At 41.9% G+C, this 21346-nt stretch overlaps 8 protein-coding genes across 8 annotated transcripts; 3 read left to right on the top strand and 5 right to left on the bottom strand.

Annotated features, from left to right (window-relative positions):
• Positions 1–6952: 6952 nt before the first annotated feature.
• Positions 6953–7701, bottom strand: CPAR01_14799 (prefoldin; the record flags this gene model as incomplete). The annotated part of the gene is made up of 4 exons (XM_060499049.1): positions 6953–6990; positions 7077–7194; positions 7329–7591; positions 7677–7701. 4 exons carry the CDS (start codon positions 7699–7701, stop codon positions 6953–6955), a joined length of 444 nt encoding a protein of 147 aa, XP_060342512.1.
• A 574-nt stretch (positions 7702–8275) lies between these two features.
• CPAR01_14798 (prolyl-tRNA synthetase) lies at positions 8276–10507 on the bottom strand (the record flags this gene model as incomplete). Its single annotated transcript, XM_060499048.1, has 7 exons — positions 8276–9624; positions 9686–9815; positions 9866–9948; positions 10008–10098; positions 10159–10199; positions 10258–10351; positions 10412–10507. 7 exons carry the CDS (start codon positions 10505–10507, stop codon positions 8276–8278), a joined length of 1884 nt encoding a protein of 627 aa, XP_060342511.1.
• Positions 10508–11313: 806 nt separating this feature from the next.
• Positions 11314–14568, top strand: CPAR01_14797 (CBF/Mak21 family protein; the record flags this gene model as incomplete). The annotated part of the gene is made up of 3 exons (XM_060499047.1): positions 11314–13115; positions 13183–13693; positions 13747–14568. The coding sequence occupies 3 exons, from the start codon at positions 11314–11316 to the stop codon at positions 14566–14568; spliced, it is 3135 nt and encodes a 1044-aa protein (XP_060342510.1).
• A 106-nt stretch (positions 14569–14674) lies between these two features.
• On the bottom strand, positions 14675–15319 carry CPAR01_14796 (uncharacterized protein; the record flags this gene model as incomplete). Its single annotated transcript, XM_060499046.1, has 4 exons — positions 14675–14956; positions 15015–15043; positions 15097–15220; positions 15317–15319. The coding sequence occupies 4 exons, from the start codon at positions 15317–15319 to the stop codon at positions 14675–14677; spliced, it is 438 nt and encodes a 145-aa protein (XP_060342509.1).
• Positions 15320–16191: 872 nt separating this feature from the next.
• Positions 16192–17204, top strand: CPAR01_14795 (thioesterase superfamily protein; the record flags this gene model as incomplete). Its single annotated transcript, XM_060499045.1, has 3 exons — positions 16192–16333; positions 16400–17115; positions 17178–17204. 3 exons carry the CDS (start codon positions 16192–16194, stop codon positions 17202–17204), a joined length of 885 nt encoding a protein of 294 aa, XP_060342508.1.
• A 472-nt stretch (positions 17205–17676) lies between these two features.
• On the bottom strand, positions 17677–17943 carry CPAR01_14794 (uncharacterized protein; the record flags this gene model as incomplete). Its single annotated transcript, XM_060499044.1, has 1 exon — positions 17677–17943. The coding sequence occupies one exon, from the start codon at positions 17941–17943 to the stop codon at positions 17677–17679; it is 267 nt and encodes an 88-aa protein (XP_060342507.1).
• A 434-nt stretch (positions 17944–18377) lies between these two features.
• On the top strand, positions 18378–19303 carry CPAR01_14793 (adenylylsulfate kinase; the record flags this gene model as incomplete). The annotated part of the gene is made up of 2 exons (XM_060499043.1): positions 18378–18385; positions 18592–19303. 2 exons carry the CDS (start codon positions 18378–18380, stop codon positions 19301–19303), a joined length of 720 nt encoding a protein of 239 aa, XP_060342506.1.
• A 199-nt stretch (positions 19304–19502) lies between these two features.
• On the bottom strand, positions 19503–21036 carry CPAR01_14792 (V-ATPase subunit C; the record flags this gene model as incomplete). The annotated part of the gene is made up of 5 exons (XM_060499042.1): positions 19503–19709; positions 19767–20259; positions 20333–20424; positions 20561–20655; positions 20742–21036. The coding sequence occupies 5 exons, from the start codon at positions 21034–21036 to the stop codon at positions 19503–19505; spliced, it is 1182 nt and encodes a 393-aa protein (XP_060342505.1).
• Positions 21037–21346: the final 310 nt, after the last annotated feature.

Genomic DNA, 21346 nt, shown 5'->3' with positions numbered 1-21346 from the left:
TAATAATTAGTTATAATAATTAATTATAATAGTTAAAAATAGCCTTCCTTAATTATAGAGGTTCTAAACTTTAATAGTAATATAGAAGTTTTTAAAAAAAAGGCTAAATAAGTTAATATTTACTATTTAGAACTCGTAAAGATTCTTTTTATCCTTATCGCTTTTAATATTACCTAAAGCTATTCTCTATTTAAACTAACCTCTATTTAAATTAAACAAATTTACTAAATAAATCTATTAAATAAACTTATTAATATATAAACTACTACCTCGACGAGAACCTATTCTATTCCTAGTATATAATTAATAATTAGTAAGCTAAAAATACTTATTAATAAGTCTACCCCTCTCAGGCTAAGCGCCCTCTTTAGCTAGCTCAATACTATAGTTATTATAATTAATATAAATATACCTAAGGAGTAATAAAGTACTTTTTAATAATACAGAATTTAGCTAAGTAATATTATAAATATTATAAATAGCTAAGTTAATAGAAATATTAAGATTTAATATATTAATACTAGCTTAGTTATAATAGTTATAATAGACGGGCTAGAGGTATATAGGGTTAGAATAATAAGCTAGCGCTTTAAATAGCTCCTATAGGACCCCCCGGGTAGTGATAATACTTATATAAAAAAAGAAATTATACTAAACCTATTTACTTATATAGGCTAGTACTAAGAGGTCCTATACGTATTAAAATAAGTAAAGCTCGCCCTATAAATAGCTAAAAGTAGTAGAAAGTTAGGAGTTAATAAAAAGGAAATAATAGTTAAGTTAGTTAATTACTATTTTATTTAGTAATTAGGTATAGAGCGTATTATACTTAGTTTTTTTTAATACGTAATATATAGTACGGCCCCGGCAGATTACTCCGTTAGGGGGGTAATAAGCTTATAAAATAGTAATATTAAGTACTTAATATTATTATTAATAACCCGTAGTTATAAATTTAATAAAAAAAATTAAACAAAAAGCAATTTTTAAAAATAGTCTATCGAAATAATAAGAGTATTTACTAATATTATATATTAATATTATAATAATAATATTAAGACCTACCTAAATAGTTAGTAAAAGTAGAATATAAAATTAAATAATATTATTAAGTACTTAATATTACCGTTAAGAATCCGTAGTTATAAACTTTATAAAAAAGAAATTTGAATAAAATTTAAAAAAAATAGTTTATTAAAATAGTAAGAGTATTTATTAATATTATTTTTTTTATTCTACTTTTATTAGTTATTTAGGCAGTTCTTAATATTATTTATATAGTATTAATATATAGTATTAATAAATACTCCTACTATCTTAGTAAACTAAATTTTTAGATTTTTCTTAACTTTTTTTTTAAAAAGTTTATAATATTTGTTTTTTTTTTATTTTACCTTTACTAATTACTCAGGCGGTTCTCAATATTAATTATATAATATTAATATATAATATTAATAAATACTCCTACTATCTTAATAAACTATTTTTTTTTTAAATTTTCTAACTTTTTAACTTTCCCTCTTATAAAGTTTATAATTACGGATTATTAATAATAATATTAAGTACCTAACGCTACTATTTTATAAGCTACTTACTTAGCTAAGTTTATTACCCTCTAAGTAATAATAGCTTATAATAGTATAGTATTAGAGATACCCTCGTTACTATTATTAAAAATAATACTAACCTTATAATATCTACCCTATCTTAACTTTAACTTATATATATATATATATTCTTTACCTTATTTCTTTTATTAAAATCGAAAAACGCTTCCCTTATTATTTATTATTATTATCTTATTATTATTACCCTATTATTATTACGTTATTATTATTACTATTATTATTACTATTAAATTATTTACTTATTTTTAAATATATATTATTAAAATACTAAGATACTAACTTATCGATCTATAAGGATACTTTAAGGGCTAGAAGTTCGATCTTATAAATATTATATTAAAAAACCCCGAACTATAATATAATCGTCTTAAGAAATACGGATTAAATATTATTAATTTAAAAATCGGAAATATTAACGTAATTATTATTATAATTAGCGCTTAGCTTATATAATATAATAACCTTAAAATACTTAACTAACTCTTAAATATTATTAATATTTTAAAATCGCTACGTAAAAATAAATTAAAAAAGATTAAAAAAGAAATCTAGCGCTATTAAAAAAAATAGAAAATAAAAGGTAGTATTTAGTTATTAAAAAAGCGATTAATATATTATAATAGCGAGGTTATTAATATATTAAGTTTAGTTAGTATCTCGGTAACGGCTATAGCTAGCTATAATTAGTTATAAAGTTTGTTATATAATAAAAACTTAATATCAACCCTAATAAACTAGCTTATTCATAAAGGCGAAGATGGCCCCTAATAAGGTAGGTCGGACCCTAAAGGGAAAGTTTATAATATAACTATAAATTATTAATAATAATATTAAATACCCGACGTTACTATTTTATAAGCTACTTATTTAGTTAAGTTTATAGCCCTTTTAAGTAATAATAGCTTATAATAATATAGTATTAAAAATACCCTCGTTATTATTATTAAAAATAATATTAACTTTTATAAACTATTATAATCTCGCTCTTAATCTTTACGAGCTTTGGTATAGCAAAGTAGCTAGATATTAGCCCTTTTAGCCCTTTTTTTAAAAACCTCTATATTATTATTAAAATTTAGAACCTCTATAGTTAAGGGCTACCTCCGACCTTTATAACCGATCTTTATTATTAACCTTTTTAATTAGTACCGCTACGTAAAAAATAGCTTACTTATCCCAAATTATATAGCGGTTTTCGTATTAAAATTATTATATTACGTTAAGCGCGTACTTAGGGTATATTACGTATATTATATAATTAAAAAATATATTATATTATATAATTTCCCTTAAAAACGTAATTCCGTTAAGCTCGATCTTTTACGCTTATAAAGCCGGAAAAAAACCACTATATAATCTCGCTCTCTTAATAACGTTTATTATATTTTTAATTTTAATTCGTATATATATATATTTATTTATTACCTCGTTTTTTTTATTAAAATTAAAAACCGCTTCCCTTATTATTTATTATTATCGTATTTTTAGTGTTATTATTAAATTATTATTTTAAATATATATTATTAAAATACTAAAATACTAACTCGCTAATTTATAAGGATATTTTAAAAGCTAGAAGTTAGATTTTATAAATACTACACTAAAAGACCCCGAATTATAATATAATTATTTTAAAAAATACGGATTAGATATTATTAATTTAAAAATCGAAAATATTAATATAATTATTATTATAATTAATACTTAGTTTATATAATATAATAGTTTTAAAATACTTAACTAATTTCTAAATATTATTAATATTCTAAAATCGCTATATAAAAATAAATTAAAAAAAATTTAAAAATTTTTTAATATTGTTAAAAAAAGTAAAAAGTAGGGGGTAGTTTTTAATTATTTAAAGGGTAATTAATATATTATAGCAGGGTTATTAATATTTTAAGTTTAGTTAGTATTAATAGTTAATAATAATTATATTAACTATAGCTAGTTATAGCCGGCTATTATTAATTAATATAAAGTCTTATTAAAATACGTAATAAAAACTTTATATTAACTTTAATAAACTAGCTTACTTATAAAAGCGAAAATGGCCCTTAACAAGGCGGGCTAGACCCTAAAGGGTTTATTAATATTATATATTAATATTATATAATTAATATTAAAAACCGCCCGAGTAATAAGTAAAAGTAAAATAAATAAATAAATAATTTATAATACGACCTTAGTAAATTATTTTATTAAGGTAATAATAAGAGTAAATACTTATACTATATATTAATATTATATAGTAGTTTTTTTCCGGTTTTATAAGTATAAAAAATCGACCTTAACGGGATTACGCTTTTAAAAAAAATTATATAATACGGTAAACTTTTTAATTATATAATATATATAATAATCTATTGAGATAGTAGGAGTATGCACTAATACTGTGTATTAATACCGTGTAAACGATACTAAGAATCGCCCGAGTAGCTAGCAAAGGCAGAACACAAAAAAATAAATAATATATATAATATACTCTAAGTACGTACTTAACATAATATAGTAATTTTAATATAAAAACCGCTATATAATTTAAAATAAATAAATTACTTTATAATAGCGCTAACTAAAAAAGTTAATAATAAAAGTTAGTTATAAAAGTTAAAAATAGCCCTTAATTATAAAAGTTCTAAACTTTAATAACGACGTAGAGGTTTTTAAAAAAAGGGCTAAAAAAGCTAATATCTAGTTATTTTATTATACTAAAGCTCGTAAAAATTCTTTTTATTTTTGTTATTTTTAATATTACTTAAAGCTCTATTTAAACTAAATAAATTTACTAAATAAACTTATTAAATAAACTTATAAATATATAAACTAGTACCTTATTAAAAACTTACTTTCTTAGTATATAGTTAGTAACTAGCGGGCTAAGACTAAAAATACTCCTTAATAAGTCCCCCCCTCTAAAGCTTAATAGATTCTTAGGCCCCCTTAACGCCCTAACTATCGTAACTAATATAAATATATTTAAAAAGTAGCATAGTACCTTTTAATAATATAGAATCTAATTAAGTAATAATATAAATATTATAAATGACTAAGTTAATATAAATATTAAAATTTAATATATTAATATTAACTTAAAAATTATACTTTATAAAGCTAAAAATTCTTTTAATATAGGTTATATTATAAATATAAGGGAATATATAAGGGGCCCTTTAACCCTTAATAAAAAGGAGTATATAATATAAAATCTAGCTACTTATGCGGGCTAATATTAAGAGGTTTTATATATATTAAAATAAGTATAGCTCGCTTTTTAAATAAGTAATAAAAAGTTAAGAGCTATTAATAAAAAAGAGATAATAGTCGAGTTAGTTAACTATTATTTTAATTAGTACTTAAGTATAGAGCGTAATATACCTAGTTTTCTTTAATATATAATATATAGTACGGCCCCGGCGGATTGCTCCGTTAGGAGGATATATTAATAGTATATAATTAATATTAAGAACTACTTAAGTAGTTTATTAAAATAAAATATAAAAATAAATAGCTTATAAAAATTCCGTTTATCCTTATTACTTTTAATATTACGTAAAGCTACTTTTTATTTAAACTAAATAAACTTATTAAATAAACTTATTAATATATAAATATTATAATTAATAATTAATAAACTAATAATACCCCTTAATAAGTTTATACCTCTCGGGCTAAGTACCCTTAGCTAGCTTAATATTATAGCTATTATAACTATCGTTAATATATTTAAACAATAATAAAATACTTCTTAATAATATAATATTTAACTAAGTAATATTATAAATATTATAAATAGCCCTTTGGGGTCCGGCCCGCCTTATTAGGGGCTATCTTCGCCTTTATAAATAAGCTAGTTTATTAAGGTTAATATTAAGTTTTTATTATATACTTTAATAAAACTTTATATTAATTAATAATAGCTAGCTATAGCTAGTATAGCTATTATTAATTATTAATACTAACTAAACTTAAAATATTAACGATCCTACTATAATATATTAATTACCCTCTAAATAATTAAAAACTACCCCCTACTTTCTACTTTATTTAATAACTCTAAAATATCCTTTTTAATCTTTTTTAACCTACTCTTATACTACGTTTTTAAAGTATTAATAATATTTTAAAATCGGTTAAGTATTTCGAGCTTATATTATATAAGCTAAGTACTTATTAAAATAATAACTATATTAATATATATTTTTCCGATTTTTAAATTAACCGTATTATAGTTCGGGGTCCTCTAGTATAATACTTATAAAATTAAACTTCTAACTATTAAAAAAGCCCTAGGGGTCGATAATAATTAGGTATTTTAGTATTTTAATAGTATATATTTAAAATAAACGATTTAATAATAATAATAATAGATAATAAGGAAAATAGCGTTTTTCGACTTTAATAAAAGAAACGAAGTAACGAATGAATATATATATATAAGTAAAATTAAAAATATTAAGCTAAATATCGTACTTATAGAGGTCGATATTATTTAATAATAGTAACGAGGGTATTTTTAATACTACTATTATAAGCTACTATACTTAAAAAGGTAATTAACTTAGCTAAGTACGCAGGCTTATAAAGTAGTAGTATTGGGCACCTAGTATCGCTATTAATAATCTTAAACTTTATAAAAAGGAAAGTTAAAAAGGTAGAAAATCTAAAAAAATAATCTATTAAGACAGTAGGAGTATATACTAATACTATATATTAATACTATATAAATAATACTAAGAATCACCTGAGTAGCTAATAAAGGCAGAATATAAAAATAAATATTATAAATAACTAAAACTTAAGAGGATTATAATAAAAAGTTAGGAGTTTTAGTTAGTAATTAAGTATAAAGCGTAATATACTTAGTTTTTTTTAATATATAAAACATAATACGGCCCTAGTAGATTACTCCGTTAGGGGAATATTAATATTATATTAATAATATTAAAAACTACCCGAGTAGTTAATAAAATTAGAATATATAAATAAATAATATACTATAATTATTATAAGTAATAGGCTAGCTTTTAAGTTAGTTATATATATTAAGTCATAATAATTTAATTTTTTATTATTATTTAATATCCGTAATTATTATAGTAAAAGCGTTTAGTACCCTTAATATAAGTTACGTATTTAATTTAGTTTACGTATTAAATATATATAGTACTTTAAAAACATTATTCTTAATATAATATTATTAACTATACTCATATTTACTTAATAATAACTATATTAATTAGTGCCTAGTAGCATAATAGTAATTACGGTTCTATTTTTATATAATATTTATAGTATTCTATTTCATAATACCCCATTACTACTTATGCTATCTGGCTTTGTAAAACCTTCTGCCTTAGTACTATTAGTTACACACGATCCGTTAGTATATTCTTAACCATGCTGCCCATTGCCCAGTTGTGTTTCTTAGGGACATGTGGAACTTACCATCCTCGACACTTCGCACATTTAGCGTTTTCCGCTGCACGATCACCTCGAGGTCCTGAATGTTGTTCATCAAATTCTGAACCTTGGCTTCGTAGAAACGTTCGGCAGACTCGGTATCCTGCGTAACCGTTAACACACACAATGGTCAGAGGTCAGACCGAACCTCGGGCTTGATGAACATGCCTTCTCGACGTAGAATCCTGTGCCCACGTCGACGATGACGTGCTTTGGATCCGAAAGCTCCCCACGTACGTAGAGGGAGTTGGTTAGCGGCACCAGGACAGATTTGTCGCCTAGAGAAATGTTAACTCGGCTGGCCACTGATAAGACGGGAAAGTTGGGGGCCTGCATACCATCGCCAGCACCAGGCTTGGCCTTGACACACCGGAGGCACTCCTTGAACCTGGATTGTGCGCTGTGTAGCTGGGCGAACGAGTTTGTCAAGTGCTCGAGTTCTTCTTCCAATTGCTTCTTGACCTGACTGAGCTGCTGTGTGTCCAGCGTCTCCAGATTGACTGTGGAGCCGAGTCAGCACGGAAATCGACGATGTATACCTGATCTTAATGAGGAGATGGCGGAATCTCAACTGGAACTACTCACTACTCTCGGAACCCTGGGCGGCCATGGTTGATTAAATAGGCTTGCGGGCGAACAAAGTCGTTGGGATAGATGATTGAAGTGAGTATGAGTCCCTGCTTAGTACCGAACCCTAGGCGACGGTGAAAGCCCACTTCGGACAAAAGGGCAAAAAGATAAACTTCGGATTGCTGATGTGATTGAGACCCGATGTTGTGTCAAACTCTCGGGAGGGGACTGAGGTTTGAAGCAAAGCCTGACTACTTGATTGTCGTTCATTGACACCACTCCTTCCCATATTATTGACAGCATTTGTCGCACTTCTCGGGTGGCTATACACGTGACCGCCCCACACCGCGCAGGACATGTCTGGGCAGGCCGCCGTCGCATGTCACCCAACTCACATCGAGTTTGGTAAGATCAGTAGATAGAGAGAGGTTGCCGGGTCCCTGATGCTTCGACAGCAATGGACATACCTTTTAGTTGTGACAATTAAACGAGCTATTGGAGGCGTTTTCCTATCTTCTACGATGGTAGGACATCTGATTTGGAGGTACATGAATGCCTTGTACACGCCGCGTCGCGGGCGCCTCAACGAGACGTCCTAGCGGTCTTCATTCTGCTCAGAGCTGTTCGAGCAACTCTGCCACACGCTGGCGTAGCTCTCTAAGCGGGACCATTTCTTTGATCCCGAATCTGCGGCATTGGACCTCACAATTACCTGTCTCTTTCCATACTTTACCCAGTATGACTAGGACTGGATAACCTACCAAGTCTGCGTCATTCAGCTTCCAACCGAAGGACGCCGACCTATCATCCAGCACCGTGTCAATGCCCCCTGTGGCGATCTCATCATACACTTGACTAGCATCTTCAGCTAGAGTAGGAGTGGAAATCACCACGACTTCGTAAGGGGCAATCACGCGCGGCCATTGTAGGCCCTTCGTGTCTGTCAGATGCTCAGCTACGGCCCCTATGAGTCTGGAGACGCCAATTCCATGGCACCCCATCTGCATAGGTGTCTTTTCCTCAGCCAAAGCTGGCTGACCATCGTGCTGACTTGAATTCGCACGAGTTGGTACGGATACTGTTGCATCGAGTGGCTCCGAGTATCGAGTTCCTAGGTAGAATGTGTGCCCAAGCTCCAGCGCCTTCTGCAGCTCGAGAACGCCACTATCGCAGCAAGGGCATCTGTCACCATCGCGAGCCGCGAGCAGGTGGATTGGTTGTCCAACTTGAGTTCTGGTAATGATGGTTGAGTCTACTCCATCTTCGGGAACATCCAACCCTGACAAAGGCGATGATTTACTTTCTTCTCGTAGAACCTCTTCTAGGTTGCTGGTCAATGTGGAGTGTATGATGTTAATGATCTGGGGCCGGGTGGCCGCAGTGTCCGTGCTAGAACTCGTTGATGTAATAGCTGCCCGCCACAGTGATACGGCATTCTCAGTGCTTGCGTCCAGATCAGCGACAATTGTCTTGATGGCCGAAATCCTGAGATCTTTCTCTCCGTTAGATTCATCCTGGCTTCGGCCTGGATACCAGGCATTCACCAAGGTCTTGCGGTCTTTACTGATGCCTCGCCACACCCTTATTGAAGCAGATGCAGGACTTGGAGCTTCAGTCAGACCGCATGGTCCTGTGCTGTCGACGGCCGCTGTCCTTGGCTCGGCGACCTCGGCGTTAGCAGCGTAGCTACAAGTATTGCAGGTGACCAGAGTGTCCTCCCCAATTGAGGTGGGCAAGTGATACTCATGGCTCAGGTCGCCTCCCATGTCGCCGGAGCTCGCTTTGGCTACTTTCACCGGCAGCTTCAGTGATTTGAAAACGCCGGTGTATGCCGACTGGACCTTCTTATAGGTCTCCAAGGCCGAATCCGCGGAGACATCAAAAGTATAGAGGTCCTTCATGGTGAACTCGCGGGTTCTTAGTAATCCATGGCGCGGACGAAGTTCGTCACGGAATTTGCGCGCTAATGATTTCAGCATGAGTTATTGGGTTGCTAACGAGGTCTGTGAAGTTTCTGTGCTCACTGATCTGATAGAGGCGAAGGGGCAGTTCTTTGTAGGATTTCACAGTCTTCGCCACTAGAGTAGTAATCTCTTCCTCGTGGGTGGGCGACAGCATGTATTTGGACCCTTTGCGGTCCTCGAAGCCGAAGAGCTTTGCCAGTCAGCCGTATGATCAAGGTTTTTGAGACAGCATGCACTGACCTCAGCCTCTAGTTGTGTAAGACGGCCACTCCTCTCCCAGAGGTCCTTGGACGTAATGGTTGACAGAGCTACTCTCGAGGCTCCTGTGGCAGACGTCAGTAAATGGCAGCGGCCGGCAACCGAGGTGTACGAGAAAACCTACCGAGTTCTTGCATGTAATAGTCAATCACGCCCTCGAGTTTCCGTTGGACACGCTGACCAAGAGGAAGTAGATGGAAAATGCCAGAGTGTGACTGAAATATGAGGAATGAGCAAAATCTCCCACCTCAATACCCCTTCACCGAATTACCTACCTGTCGCAAGAATCCGGCGCGAACAAGCTTTTCATAGGCGCCTGAGTTTCTGAATTGAGTATGCTGACAATCGAGATAGGCAGCATGCGATAGACCTACCTTCGCCTCGTTCAGGTGTCATTCCTCCGGTAGGGACCCAAACAGTTGACAGTCGATTCCTGGTGCTACCAGCGCGGTAGCCGCGGCTGAATGACTGATGGCATGTAAGCAATGTCATATGAGTTTATTGCTTCAAAGGCATATGTGTACCTACCTGGCTACTGCCATTGAACGGTAAGTTGCCATGGCTTGCCTTCGTGCTATGAGGCGTCGACAAGATAGGGAGTCTCCATGCGCGACTGAAAGACATGTTGGCGTCGAAAGTAAGTACGCCAGCTGACGAGGTAACTCTGGAACACGTTCGCTGACCAACACTCTCAAGTGAGTTGCTGGTTCAGTAGCGATGACCAATATCTTCACCTTGAAAGCCTCCACCAAGATGGGATGATAGTGGTGATTGATCAACCCTTGAACGAGCTGGCCGCTTGAGGACTTGCCAATCGGGAATCAGCAAATGGCACAGGCTGGCAATGGACAATTGATTAGTGAGACTGGCGCGAAGACAAGATCTACTCTTATTGGGGTCACAAGAGGCCAGGTGATGGAGGCTACGTCAAATTTTGTTTGACCACAATCTTGGATTACTTTGGATGAGAGGGCTATCAGCGACAATTTGGCTTACCTAGGTAGACGGGGCCAGATGGATGCGCGACCCGAATTTATAGCGTTATTACCTTACTCCGAGTTGCCTTGGGTACTCCAAGTTGGAGATGACAATACAGATAGGTAACATTCAATTGGGTTTACCGTTCCACTTAAGGAGGTATCCGTACCTAGACCGGGAGGCTCGACCACGACCTCGACCACCTCAGGTCCCGTCGCGTTGCCGTCCCTGCTTATCGATAAGAAAATTGACCCCACTCCTGGCTCTCAATGCCTTTTTTTTTTTCTCTTGCGACAACCTTTCCTCGCTGCATTGCAGGTTCTGCTTCTTGTACATTTTGGTGTAATACAGGGGATTTTTCTCACCTTCACACGGTTCATTATTGTGTTCTTCAATCATTTATCCAGGACTCTCCCTCTTCTTTTGGCTGCGGTCGTAACCTGAAATACATGATGGGCAAGCCAAAGAGGCAATCTGCCGGCAAGGCTCGACAGCCAGTGTCCTTGAACCCGGAATCGTTTTCGAATCTCACAGCCAAGATCGAGGGAAAACTAGGCAAAGCTGTCAAAGACAACTCAACCGATAACAAGAAGCGCAAACACGTCTCCGACGAGCCATTGGAGAGCTCGCATCAACGGAAAAAGCACGCCCATCGTCGCGACAAGTCCACGAGCGGGCGGGACGACATTACGACCAAGGTGAAGGGCAAGAAAGGCGCGCTCCTCAACCGCGAGGATTTCCTTGAGGAGATCAGGGCTTTGGGAGGAGACGAAGAGGACCTGAAGCTCATTGGAGACATTGATTCGGACGACGAGGACGCCGCTGAGGAAGCCAACTCTATGGCTAATATTGACGGAAAGCTTCAGAGTGAGCTTGCTGCTTTCGCAGCCCAGCTCGGCCTCCAGCAACATCACGAAGCAGCAACAGCCCAGGATGCAGAAGAATCCCCGGAGGAGGAGGAGACAGAGGAGGACGAAGCGAGCGAGGCAGATGAAGTTGGTGAAAGCGATGACCAGTCTGCCCAGGAGGACGCAGCTGCAGAAGTCCATGCACCGCAACAACCTCCCCGTAAGGATGTCAAAGATACGTTCAAGAAGCAGTTCGTGAGCAGCCACCTGACCCAAGTTCCCGTCAAATTCATGCATATGCTGACCTGTGCCCGCCAGAAATTCGAACCTCGTGCTGACTGGCACGGGGCGGAACTGAGCCAGCTCCCAGACCCTACGTCCCCCGAAGTGAATGGTTTCCTTGGCGTCATCAGTGCTCTCAAAGCTCATGCAGTCGCTCTTCTGGAGGCGGATGCGGCAGCGTACAATAAGAGCGTCCTGGCATCATCCTCTCGAAAGTTCCTCTCCACCATCATGTCTTCCGGAACGCTCTCCGACAAAGTCTCTGCTCTCACCTTGGCAATTCAAGAGTCACCACTGCACAATGTCAAGGCTTTTGAGTCTCTCCTAGGCCTTGCGTCCAAAAGGAGTCGTGCTCAGGCCATTGGCGCTCTTGGCGCTCTGGTTGATCTGCTCGGTCCGGGTCTAGTTCTACCCCCTAATAGGAGACTGCGTGCCTTTCAGACTCAACCTGGTCTCATTGGAGTTCTGCAGCGATCCTCCGTCAAGAATTGGAACTCTAGCCAAGCCTTACCGGGTCGCTTAACGGATGCACACCTCATCCAGTGGGCTTACGAGGATTGGCTCAAGATATCATACTTCAAGATCATCCAGCTCCTTGAGGTCTGGTGCAACGACGAGATTGAATACTCTCGCACCCGTTCCATCGACTTTGTCTACGGCCTGCTCAAGGACAAGCCCGAGCAAGAGACCAATTTACTCAGGCTCTTGGTTAACAAAATGGGCGACAAGGACCGCAAGATTGCCTCAAGAGTTTCCTACCTTCTTCTTCAGCTTCAGAACACCCACCCCGGAATGAAGCAGGTTGTGATCAAGGGCATAGAGCAGGAAGTTCTACTCCGACCAGGTCAAACTTTCAGGGCCAAGTACCACGCTACGAACACTCTGAACCAGACGATACTGAGCAACCGCGAAGGTGGCACGGCAGAGGCACTGCTCCGCATTTATTTTGAGATTTTTGTTACTCTTCTCAACAGTTCCGCACTTGGCAAAGCATCTGCCGAAAGTCAACAGGATCGTGCTTCCAAAGAGACTGGCGTTACAACGGAGACAGCCGATAAGCTGGTTACCGCAGTATTGACAGGTATCAACCGCGCTGTGCCGTTCGTGGCCGAGCAAGACCCGATGTAAGTATTTCTTTTTCAATGGTTTCTGTGCTTCTGAATTTTCGAAATAACTGACATTCGCATGCAGCCTCGAATCCCAAATGGACACTCTTTTCCGAATTGCGCACTCGACGAACTTCAACACAAGTATTCAGGCGCTAATTCTGATTCAGCAAATATCGGTGTCAAGGCACCTGGCTTCCGACAGGTTCTACAGGACGTTGTACGAATCCTTGCTGGATCCGCGACTTGCCAACTCCTCTAAACAAGCCCTTTATTTGAACCTGATTCTGAAGTCTCTCAAGGCCGATGTTGACACGAGGCGGATTAAGGCCTTTGCGAAGAGAATGTTGCAGATTCTCAACTTGCACCAGCCTGCTTTCGTCTGTGGCTTGATATACGTGGTGTTCCAATTGCGGACTCAGTTCCCCGACCTCAGAGCACTCCTTGAAGAACCAGAGGATAACGACACAGAAGAGGCGACTAGCCAGCCCTCGGCAGAGGATCAGAATATATCTGTTTCTAGAGGAAGTGTGTACGATGGCCGCAAAAGAAACCCAGAACATAGCAATGCTCAGAACAGCTGTCTCTGGGAAATTGTAAGCTTGTACCTGTGTTTGAGTTCACGAGACTCCTTTGCTAATGAATGCAGATACCACCCCTCACTCACTTCCACCCGTCCGTGTCTCTACTAGCCGCAAGTCTGTTCTCGAATGAGAAGCAGATGGCCAAACCCGACCTGGAGAGCCATAGCTTGATCAGATTCCTCGACAAGTTTGTGTACCGCAGCCCGAAGGCGGCAGAGACTGCTAGGGGAGCATCTATTATGCAGCCGGTCCGCAATCCTGATTCTGGCAGTATCTGGCTCGCGAAGAGAACTGGCTCAGGTGCAGCTGCGCCAATTAATACGCCTAAGTTCTGGAACAAGAAGGTAGACCAGGTCGCAGCGGAGGATATCTTCTTCCACGAATACTTCAAGCAAGCGGGCAAGAAGGTCGAGGGTGGTAAGAAGATCACTGAACAATCGTCATCTGGACTAGATGAGGTCAGTGCCGAGGACGACGCCGAACAAGAGGATGAGATTTGGAAGGCCTTAACTGCCTCGCATCCCGATGGTCCAATCGAGAGTGACGATGACGACCTTGACATGGATGGATTCGACGACAGCGATGACGAGTCCGAGGGTGGCGTTATCTTCTCTGACGGCTCCGACGCCGAACTTTCGGATGGCGACGAAGATGACGGAGACGACGAAGATGCTGGCGAGCTCCATGGCGAGGAAGGAGACGACGATGAGGCGATGGAGGATGAGGGTGGCCCCGAGCTGTCTGCAGTACCTGGAGAGGCCGAGGAAACCAGCCAGAAGAGCAAGAGCGCCGCCCGATCATCCAGGAGGAAACTCAAGGACTTGCCCATGTTTGCGTCGGCAGATGATTATGCCGAACTCTTGGCGGCAGAGGAGGAGGACATGTAATCGGACCAAGAAATTCTCAAGAGATATCATATTGTATGTCTGGGTTAGAAAAGCCCATGAGATGAGAACTCCTGATCAACTCGCTCCCGGCCCATCCCATATCTACCTATGTGTCAAACCACTCAAGGTCGTCATCTTTAGTGAATATGGCTCTATACGTCTTGTCCCCATCCGAATGCTCAGTCTCTTCAGTGTGAATGCTGTGAAGTTTTGGCGGCTCAGCTCCGGGCACAAAGGCGCGGAAGTGAATGTAGGCAGGCCCCGACTCAGGTAGTGCTGGGATTCGGACCTTGCCAAAGAGGTGGATTCCGTAAGCCGAACTGGCAACTCTTACGGCCACAAAGTTGTCCGGGCCAAAAGCGGCTAGTTGGTGATCGTCGAGGTGTTGCTAGGATCTGTCTGAGCGGACGCGATGGCAAGGCGTGGCAAAATGATGGTTGACTTACAACAGCCTGAAAATACTCGGGCTCGTGCTCTGATGATGGAGTGTCAGTCCATGGCTTGTTTCCAGTGGAGAATGTGACTTACTTTGATGCTCACGTCGGATGTGGAGAAGCTCTTTTTTGAGATCGTGCGCGATCTCTTGGAATACCTTGATGGACTCTTCCTTAGGCGCGTGCACAGCGCCCAGATCTACGGTTTCTGCCGTGGCCTAGAATGGACGGAGTACGGCAATAGGTTAGCCGGTGTCAACATGACGGTAGGTCGATTGCATATTCGGCATGCGGAGGAAAATGAAAGGCAGTACCATTGCGTCTGTTGCTATATCTTTCTGCCGAATTCCTAGCAGCCGTTATGTGATGTTTGTTGTTAGATGGGACGAGTATGAGATGAAGTTGGTTGACAGTGAATGCCAGAACCAACTGGACGACTGCCTCGTGGACGGCGGTGTCTCATTAAAGTACCGGAAGGCCAAAGGTCAGATGAGGGGTATGTATCCATCTGTACCAGGCCTCCAGGCTCGTCACGTTGCTTGTGCCTGCATCCGTACTTTGTCATTCAAGTTTTGAGGTCTGGCCAGGACCCCTGGAGCCACACGGACCGATGCCGCATGAGAACCAACCACTGAGGTAAGGGCGAAGACTCCGTCCTGCCCGTCCTGAGTCTGATAGTTCTACTACGTAAGGAGAGAGATATGATGTCATGTGGCCGGGATCTTGTCTTGATCATACAATCACATTCAAGGACCCTATTGCGTAGAGTGTACAGGGGGCCGGGCGAGGCTACGACACCAGAAGTTACATGTATGTTATATCTGCAGCAAAGTATAGTTCCAAGTTCAGAATGGAGGAGTGTGCTGTTAAAATAAAGCATCAGACAAGCGCCAGGAGTGGAAACCATCCTACCCGTATTCGTAAGTCCAAGTGAAACCCCCATTGATGCATATTTTTGGCTAGGTATTTCTTCCGCCATTGTTCGCTTAATAAAGTCTCGTTTAGTGTCATGATGCTGTGCTACCTTATTGCCGGGATCAAGGTACCTCACCTGAACAGTTAAGCTACCCTACCTGTAGCCTCGGCATACGAGTGACAAACCGCGACAAAGGTCAATCTCGACCTTCTCCTATGCCTCACACATCAATCGTAAGCTTCAATCCTGTTGCTCGATTGACCAGCTGTATCCATGGCAACATCACCCTTTCTTCCGCTTCGGCGACTTCTTAAGCAGCCTGCAACATTGGCCTCCCCTAACGCGCCAATCTTGCAAACCTCCGCCCGTCGTCAGCAGGTTTGGCTCCGACGCTATCACCAAGGCATCAATGCAGGTAAGTTACTTTGCTTTGGGAAGCCCTTCAAGAACATTAGCCATTGAGCTCACACAGTTATTGTAGGCACAGCATCGCAACCGAAAAGCCCTTCCCGGTTTCGCAAAGCCATCAGCTTCGGCGCATTTGGACTGCTGTTTACGAGCCTGGGTTTCGCTGCAGCGGCGAGCCCCCTACTGCCCGGTCTGCTTGACGCGGCAAGACCCCGGTCTGATGAAGATACCCTGCAAGCCTACGTACCCGAAAACGACGAGGCCGCAGTGGTGAATGATTTCGTCAACAACCACCCTATTGCGGCCGAGATGCGCCGGAATCCCGACATGACTGAATCTCGGCCCCACATGAGACTCCCCGATGCGCTGCGGCGGCATAATCTCACTGGCGGCACGCTTCTTGGGCCGGGTCGAATCACAGTTCCCCCTGTATGCTGGACTGAAAAGGGAGGCAAGTCTCTTGTTTCAATCTCCCATCTGGGCACAGACATTTGTGGTCACCCTGGCATTGTGCATGGTGGATTGCTTGCTACAATGCTGGACGAGGGTCTGGCGCGATGCTGCTTTGGTGCTCTTCCACACAAAGTGGGCGTTACGGCCAAGCTTGAGATCAACTATAGAAAACCAGTGCACGCAGGCACGTACGTTGTTTTGCGGGCGCGTACAACAAGAGTAGAAGGGCGCAAGGCATGGGTTGAGGGCCAGCTGGAAACGCTCCCGGTGGATGGAGAAGAGCCTCTCGTCCTAGCGCAAGCCTCTGCGCTTTTTGTCTCCCCCAGATTTGCATCTGTAAGTGACTTTTTCTCTTACTGCTTGGATCATTGAGCCACAATACTGATATCCAAAAAAAGGTAATGGCGAAGCTGAATGCGACTTGAGACCTTTGCAAACGCAAACCAGAGCGCGACATTTCGATTCTACTTATACTGAAAATTTCAACAGTCGGATAGAATGCGCTGGGGCGATTAGAGAGAAGACACGGCACCGAATTCAGAAGGGTTTTGCGAGAGAGATCGATGCACTGAGCTGAAAGCGCATGCTCAACCCGATCCGACTTAGACTATTCGAGCCAGTAGCCCTTCCACACTCTGTGGAACGGATTCTGAATACAGGCCATGAGCCCTCCTGGATGGATTGATAGATGGCTCTCATGAGGGTGCGCGCAGAATAGCTCCCTCTCACGACTTGTAGCGTATGGCGAATACTACGCTATAGATAGCCCCGCGACCTGGCTTGAGCTGATAGATAACTTGCAAGTGAAAATTACGGCCGGCGAAGAGGGATATTGTCCAGCAGAACATTTAGTCAAGATTTCGAAATGCGCGACTCTAGTTGAGTACAGTTGTAATGTCATAGCCGTTCAAGGTGGCCCGGAGCGGTCCCTAGGTGAGGCGGAGGAGGTTTCGGCACCGACGTGAAGCGCGGCGCGGCATCCGGGAACGGAGCGGGAGTCGGCACTCGGTCAGTCGGAGGCAATACCTCCCAATGGGCAGGAACCAGCCAGATTACAGGCCTCTGACGTGCTGGTCCCGCCAAGCGATGATCCACCTCTAGCCGATCTGACGCCATCGCTCGGCGCAGACTCGCAGTGTTCCGGTAAGAAAGTACTCGCATCATGTTGCGGATTCTATTGATTTTTTTTTCTGCTGTATCCTAGGTCATTGGATTATTCCCTGCGGTATCCGTAAGGCACTGAATCTAGGTGCGGAGAAGGCCAAAGCTAGACAAAGTACCTCTCTCATGAGGCCACTGTCCATTTTGTAGTGTTAGGGAGTTTTGGGTACATCGCCTGATGCTGACTTCTCCGTGATCTTAGCTCGTGTGAAGTGAAAAACGATAGGGAAAAATGGAGGGGAGGAGGTGGGGTGAAAAGCAAGTTAGTACCCTCCCTACTCGGTCCGTTGTCGTGAGAGTCGTGTATGCGAGCGCATCTGCGTGTATATATGTATGAGTGATTGTTGCCGCTGCGCCTGATTTTAGTTCACACTTTCGTTCCTTCAACACCATTCTCCCCTTTAGTCCTTACCACCAGATACCCAATTGAATTCACAATGGCTACGTAAGTATGAGTCCGGAAATCTAGGCTTCCGTCATGACAGGACCAAAATTGCCCCTCCATGAATTTCCTTCTGCTATCCCACCGACCCCGCAGTCGTCGCACCTGCCTGCGGCGAATGCTCTGCAACTCTTCGCCTTCACGTCCGCAACTCGACAGCTGGCGGCATAACGAACAAATTGGCTGATTTTTGTCCTCCGATATCATAGCAACATTACATGGCATCCCTCACTCTCGCGCTCTGAGCGTAACCAGCTGCGCGGGCAGCGTGGTTTCACCCTCTGGCTCACAGGACTTTCCGCTTCTGGCAAGTCCACCGTAGCAACCGCTCTGGAACAGCACCTTTTGCACCTGGGAGTTGCCGCCTATCGTTTGGACGGTGACAATGTACGCTTCGGCCTCAACAAAGATCTTGGTTTCTCCGAGAAAGACCGTAATGAGAACATCCGTCGCATCGCTGAGGTATGGTCATTTACTCAACCCTTTGGGCTTGATCTTCCGTCCCAAGTACGACCACCGTCAGAGAGTACGCGACTAATGCCGCAGCAGGTCGCTAAGCTGTTTGCCGATTCTTCGACCATTGCCATTACCTCCTTCATCTCGCCGTACCGTGCAGACCGTCAAGTAGCTCGCGAGCTGCACAGCCAGACTGGCCAGAGCAGCGACGAAGCCATTCCATTCATCGAAGTCTTTGTCGATGTGCCTCTCGAGGTCGCTGAGCAGCGTGACCCCAAGGGTCTGTACAAGAAGGCTCGGGCGGGAGAGATCAAGGATTTCACCGGCATCTCAGCCCCTTACGAGGCACCCGAGAAGCCCGAAATTGTTATCAGGACCGACAAGTCGAGCGTCGAGGAATGTGTGGCACAAATTGCCGAGTGGCTGATCAAGGAGGGTCTCATCACTGCGAGTAAAACGGCCTGATGTGTATGGTCCTACAATTGCATGGGCGGCCGGTTCTCATCTTGTTTGAACTAGGAGTTACCTACTAGCTACAGCCCAGAGCTTTCTAACCACGGTCTAATGCCCCTCAAAAAAATACTACGCGTTTTCGGTGCAAGGTCGCGTCTGAAGCGCGGGACTGCATGCGCCCGCCATGCTGCGATTGTGTAGGTCTACGCAACTAAGAGTAGTCAAACTCGTAGTAAACGTAAGCTGTATACTCGTGTCCCTCGCCTCCGCCGAGACCAACAGCAGCCATCTCGGACGACAGTGCTGCGTCGTCTTTGGTAATTTTCCCGCGCTTGTCTCTGCCAAAGGCATTGCCTCCTAGATACGAGTAATTAGAGTCAAGCGCTGTCTTGACCTTCTTGACCAGCTTCGAATTCGTCTGTCCGCCACGTTAGCATCGTAAGCAATGACTTGAGCGAGAGAGATGTGTGCTAACCTTGACAAGAACACTGACATAGTCGAGCGGGAGTCCGTAGCGGAGAACAGCCTCGACAAACACGCGCAGTGCGAGCACATGCAGCCAGATCATGACGCTTTCGCTCCAGCCTGTCCGGCCGATTCTCAGAGCCTCTCCCCATGTCTTCTTCTCTTCACGAGCCACCCGGTCAAGCTCACGTTGCTCTTCCTCCTTTCCGCCCTCCACGTACTTGTATTGACGCGGAGTCCATTTTTGCTCGCGACATTTCGCAAGGAACTCTGCACTGTGTTTTTTGAATGACGTAGCGGCGTACAAGGTGAACTCTTCGTCCGTCGCGACCTGCACAGCAGATCGGGGAACCACCATCGGTGCCAGTGTTTCGTAACTCTTCAAGAAGTCCTTCTTTGCATTGTTCGGCACAACAATAAGATGTGTCTCTAGGTATTCCGAGTCCTGGATGAGGAGGGCGGGATCGACGACGGGAGTGAGGGACTTTGTCGCAAGGTTGCCACTGTAATACCGCTGTCAGCTATCAAGTCGTCGTTGGGCTAGGAAAAACGATGGGCCTTGGAAACAATACGTACGTCTGCTTGCGCTGGAGAGTGGCAAAGTTTGTCTTGACTGAGTTATACTGGTTGAATTTACTCTTCACATCGTTGTCGGTAGTGACGAGTTCCTGGCGCTTCATTAGTTTCCTGCGGGCCTACTCTATGGATGGCGACCCCGATCCGCGTCGAAAGCGAAACGGATGCAGCAAAGGAAAATCCCGCCGCGAAGCTGTTGGTTCCAGTACGCCCTCTCACTCCACGTACCTTTTGCAGTGTATCGACGAGTTCGCTCAAAGGTTTGTCGGCGCGGTATCGGACCTTGTTCCAGGAAAACGAGTTGACGTACTGGTCGGTGGGCTCTGAGGTACGACCGCCGTCAGTAATATGTACAAGAGATTTGTGGAACAGGCAGCAGCAACGAGGCGGTGCCCTAGACATCTCTCACTATCGTTGACCATCTTCTGCTGGGAGATCTTGTCCTCATCACCATCGAGGATTGACTTCAATGAGTCGGCAACCTTCGCAACGACAGCCTGGCAGGTGGACTCGAGCTTGGCAAGGTCATCGGCTTGCTGGACCAAGGCATCCAGGGTGCCGATTTTGAAATCGGGGATGTTGAAGGGGCGAACACTACCATTCTCGGGCGAAATGGTAGCGCTTAACGAGGATAGGGCATCGTCTTTATCTCCAGAGTCGAAGATGCCGAGAGGCAGTGAGACGAGGGCGTATTTGGTAGACATGCTTCTTGGACTGGATCGGACGCCGGCTAGCTATCCATGCGGCTATGTCAGAGCCTCGGAAGGTCTAGGAGAGTAAGGTGAGGTAAGGTTACGGTAAGTGAAGTCGAGAGAGCTATCGAAAGGTAGGCGGAGTTAGTTGGGCGTCGGTCGATGCAATTGAGAGAAGATGAGAGGTTGTCACTGACCTGGAGGCTGGGGTTTTGAGCAACACCCGCTAGTAAGCAATGACTTTGCGAACTCCAGTCAAGAAATCGCACATGAGTAGGTAGCTGAGATGGTGTCAATCGAGGGCCGGAGCGGATTGAAATGC

Source organism: Colletotrichum paranaense, assembly GCF_030867605.1.
Source record: "Colletotrichum paranaense strain IMI 384185 chromosome Unknown Scaffold_16.1, whole genome shotgun sequence".
Classification (NCBI taxonomy): domain Eukaryota; kingdom Fungi; phylum Ascomycota; class Sordariomycetes; order Glomerellales; family Glomerellaceae; genus Colletotrichum; species Colletotrichum paranaense.
This window is presented reverse-complemented; position numbering and strand designations above follow the sequence as displayed.